This window comes from Cucumis sativus, chromosome 1 (assembly GCF_000004075.3).
Source record: "Cucumis sativus cultivar 9930 chromosome 1, Cucumber_9930_V3, whole genome shotgun sequence".
NCBI classification, from domain to species: Eukaryota; Viridiplantae; Streptophyta; class Magnoliopsida; order Cucurbitales; family Cucurbitaceae; genus Cucumis; species Cucumis sativus.
In genome coordinates, this window is record NC_026655.2 from 7,750,738 (window position 1) to 7,753,349 (window position 2,612).

Genomic DNA, 2,612 nt, shown 5'->3' on the forward strand with positions numbered 1-2,612 from the left:
CTAGCTAGGTCTGTTTTAAATGAAGAATGCTCTCAATTCTCTCATGAGTTTTCTCTCAAACCAGTTGTAAAAGTTCACTAAAGGAGTGTAATAAGTGAGGTGAGACTTTCAGACAAAGGGGATGTGAGGAATTTGCTGATCAAATCCAAGGAAGAAGGAAAGGTCGGTATTCGAAGGATTCTAAGCAATGTTCATTATTCTTTGAAGGCTACATAACACATCACTTCGAACTTGAAGCTGGATTTTGGAAGTAAGTTAGTTAAAACAATTATAAGCAAGTTTGAAGAAGAAACTTTTTCATTTAAATGGTTGAATTAAAAGTTAAGACAAGGCTTTAAGGGTATGTGTGAGCGCATGTGCTACCTGGCTCCCATGTCCAACGGTCAGTTGTATCATGACACTGTGTTTTAGGTAGTTTGGTGTTTCTTAAATTTTTTAAGATAAGTTTTGGTATATATATATATAGAGAGAGGTTTAAAATGAGTTTAAATTCTCTAATTTGAGGGCAATCGATTGAAAAAATTTATAGGTCGAGGAAGTAGCTACCATCTATGAGTGACAAAAATGATTTTAAAATTGTTTCTTAAACATGATTTACCAGGTTTATGTTTAAAGCATCCCTCTAATTTAACAAATTTGAGAACTATATTTGATTTGTTTAGTTAATTTCCAAAGCATGAGTTTTAAGTTTAGAAAAGTTTGAAAAGCATGAATTTGACTGATAAGTTTTCTAAGAATGTTTCTTTGAGTTAACCATGCATGGACTGAGTTGTATAGGGTTAGACAATGAGTTGTATGAACCTTAAGTTTGTAGTTGATGTATATATGTCTATATTAGACTTGTTTATGGTTGTTGTATAGTTTTGGCTACACTTCGTGTTTAGATAGAGAGACTATTGTTCATATATCCTGTGTGTTGTGTATTCCATTGTTAGTTCATTTTTAGCTCTAGTAAGGTCAGTAGGTATTGTTAGAAGGAAAACGATATTGTTGGCTTCACACTGTGTCTTGAGCTAATTAGAGGAGGTGGTCTGAAATCAGGTACGACAAAATTAGACCTTTTCGGATGTTTCATTCATGAATTAAAATGCTTAAAATTTGTTATTATAAGGAATGCCACATCGTGCATGGTTTAACACAGGGCAAAGTAAAAAACTTACAAAAGGATTGGAAAGAAGCAACTCATTAGCAAAGGTTGCTCTTATTTAAGGGTATAATACTAAAATTATTGTTATTTATTATAAAAAGACACGAAACGTGGTAAAACACATCAGCCATAACACGTATTTACATCCAGCCCTTCGTTGGTGGAGCATCAACGGTGTTCGCTCTTTGTGCCTTCACTATAAAGCCTATGAAAAAAATAAAAGTTTAAGCTGATGAGTGAAAACAAGTTTAGTATAATATCTAATGCTCCTCTGATTATTTGTGGGTTATATAACATTACAAGGACTTGAACACATGACTTACTTGGAACATCTACTTTGATACCATTTTAAATCATTGATTAACTCAAAAATTTAAGTTGATGTGGTAAATGGAATTTAATATAATATATAATAATTACCAGTCATAGACGCTAGGGGAGTTAGGTTGAGGCTTATCAAACACATTGGAGCCAATAGTCTTGGTAGCCAGATTGCTACCAGGGTTGAACACACTCCTCCACACGTTGTCCGCCGCACGGGGTGATGCTGGAGACGATGGCGTCTCAGGACTTGTCGGCATCGACAATGATCTTTGATACTTTCTTCCTGCTTCTGTATCTAGACCCCAAATGATCAAATGATATGGATATTAGAACATCTCAATTCATTTTCTTAAACTTAAGAGACTATTCACCTTTTGCGTCTGTGTGTGTGTGTGAGTTTTGGAGGACATTGTTACCTGTGATGCCCGTGGCAATTCGTCTTAATCGTCCAAGGCCGCGGTCTGGCTGAGGTCCAGCCACGACATCATCCCAAAACTTTTCAAGCATATTTCTCTTTCTTTTATTATTTATAGATTTGCTTTATGAGGTTTGACATATGTTCTTGCTTACATCTCTCTCTCTATATATATATGAAAATTAATACCACTTTTCTTAAAATTGGCAAGGATGAAGGAGGATACTTGGTAAAACAGGGCTTTCACAAACAGATAAAAGATGTAAAAGCCATAGAAAAGATGGGGTTTGTCCTATTCCTCAGGTAAAACTACTGGTGCCAATCTAAATAATATATGTAATTTGGGATGTATACAAGCCCTCCTGCACTGCAAATACTATTTTAATTAGTTTGTAATTTAAGAGGCCAAATATCATATAAATTATATACCAAAAAGAAATTAAATCAATAAGTATAACAAAATAATCTAGATCCAACTCTAACTAATAAAAAAATTATATAGAGATTAATTTGCTATATTTAAAGATAATTACTTTGGATAACACTGAGAAATATGTAGTAAAAGAATCTATCATTTATATATTGCCTTTGTGATCTAAACGTTGGAGACATAATGATTATATACTCAGTTGTTTGAAATTTGTAATGTGATGCACCAAATTCAAGAAACTGGTCGAATTGTTATTACGCCATAGTAAAAATGAATGAAGAAAGACGGCATTATTG

The 2,612-nt window shown here is 33.6% G+C and overlaps 1 protein-coding gene across 2 annotated transcripts; it reads right to left on the reverse strand.

Moving 5' to 3' along the window:
- Positions 1-1,045: 1,045 nt before the first annotated feature.
- LOC101212333 (dormancy-associated protein 1) lies at positions 1,046-2,044 on the reverse strand. Of its 2 annotated transcripts, none has more exons than XM_031880213.1 (3): positions 1,888-2,044; positions 1,568-1,760; positions 1,046-1,352 (listed from the first exon to the last, which is right to left on the reverse strand). In XM_031880213.1, exons 1-3 carry the CDS (start codon positions 1,976-1,978, stop codon positions 1,316-1,318), a joined length of 321 nt encoding a protein of 106 aa, XP_031736073.1. In that variant the 5' UTR covers positions 1,979-2,044; the 3' UTR covers positions 1,046-1,315. The 2 variants fall into 2 exon arrangements, with proteins under 2 accessions (XP_031736073.1, XP_004146614.1); XM_004146566.3 differs by having other exon boundaries at positions 1,568-1,766; positions 1,888-2,043.
- Positions 2,045-2,612: the final 568 nt, after the last annotated feature.

Coding starts and splice junctions, on each gene's coding strand:
- LOC101212333 (XM_004146566.3), bottom strand. CDS start 1,978: ATGCTTGAAAAGTTTTGGGATGATGTCGTGGCTGGACCTCAGCCAGAC. Junction 1,767..1,887: donor AATTGCCACGGGCATCACAG/GTAACAATGTCC, acceptor TTTGGGGTCTAG/ATACAGAAGCAGGAAGAAAG. Junction 1,353..1,567: donor TCCCCTAGCGTCTATGACTG/GTAATTATTATA, acceptor TTTTTTTCATAG/GCTTTATAGTGAAGGCACAA.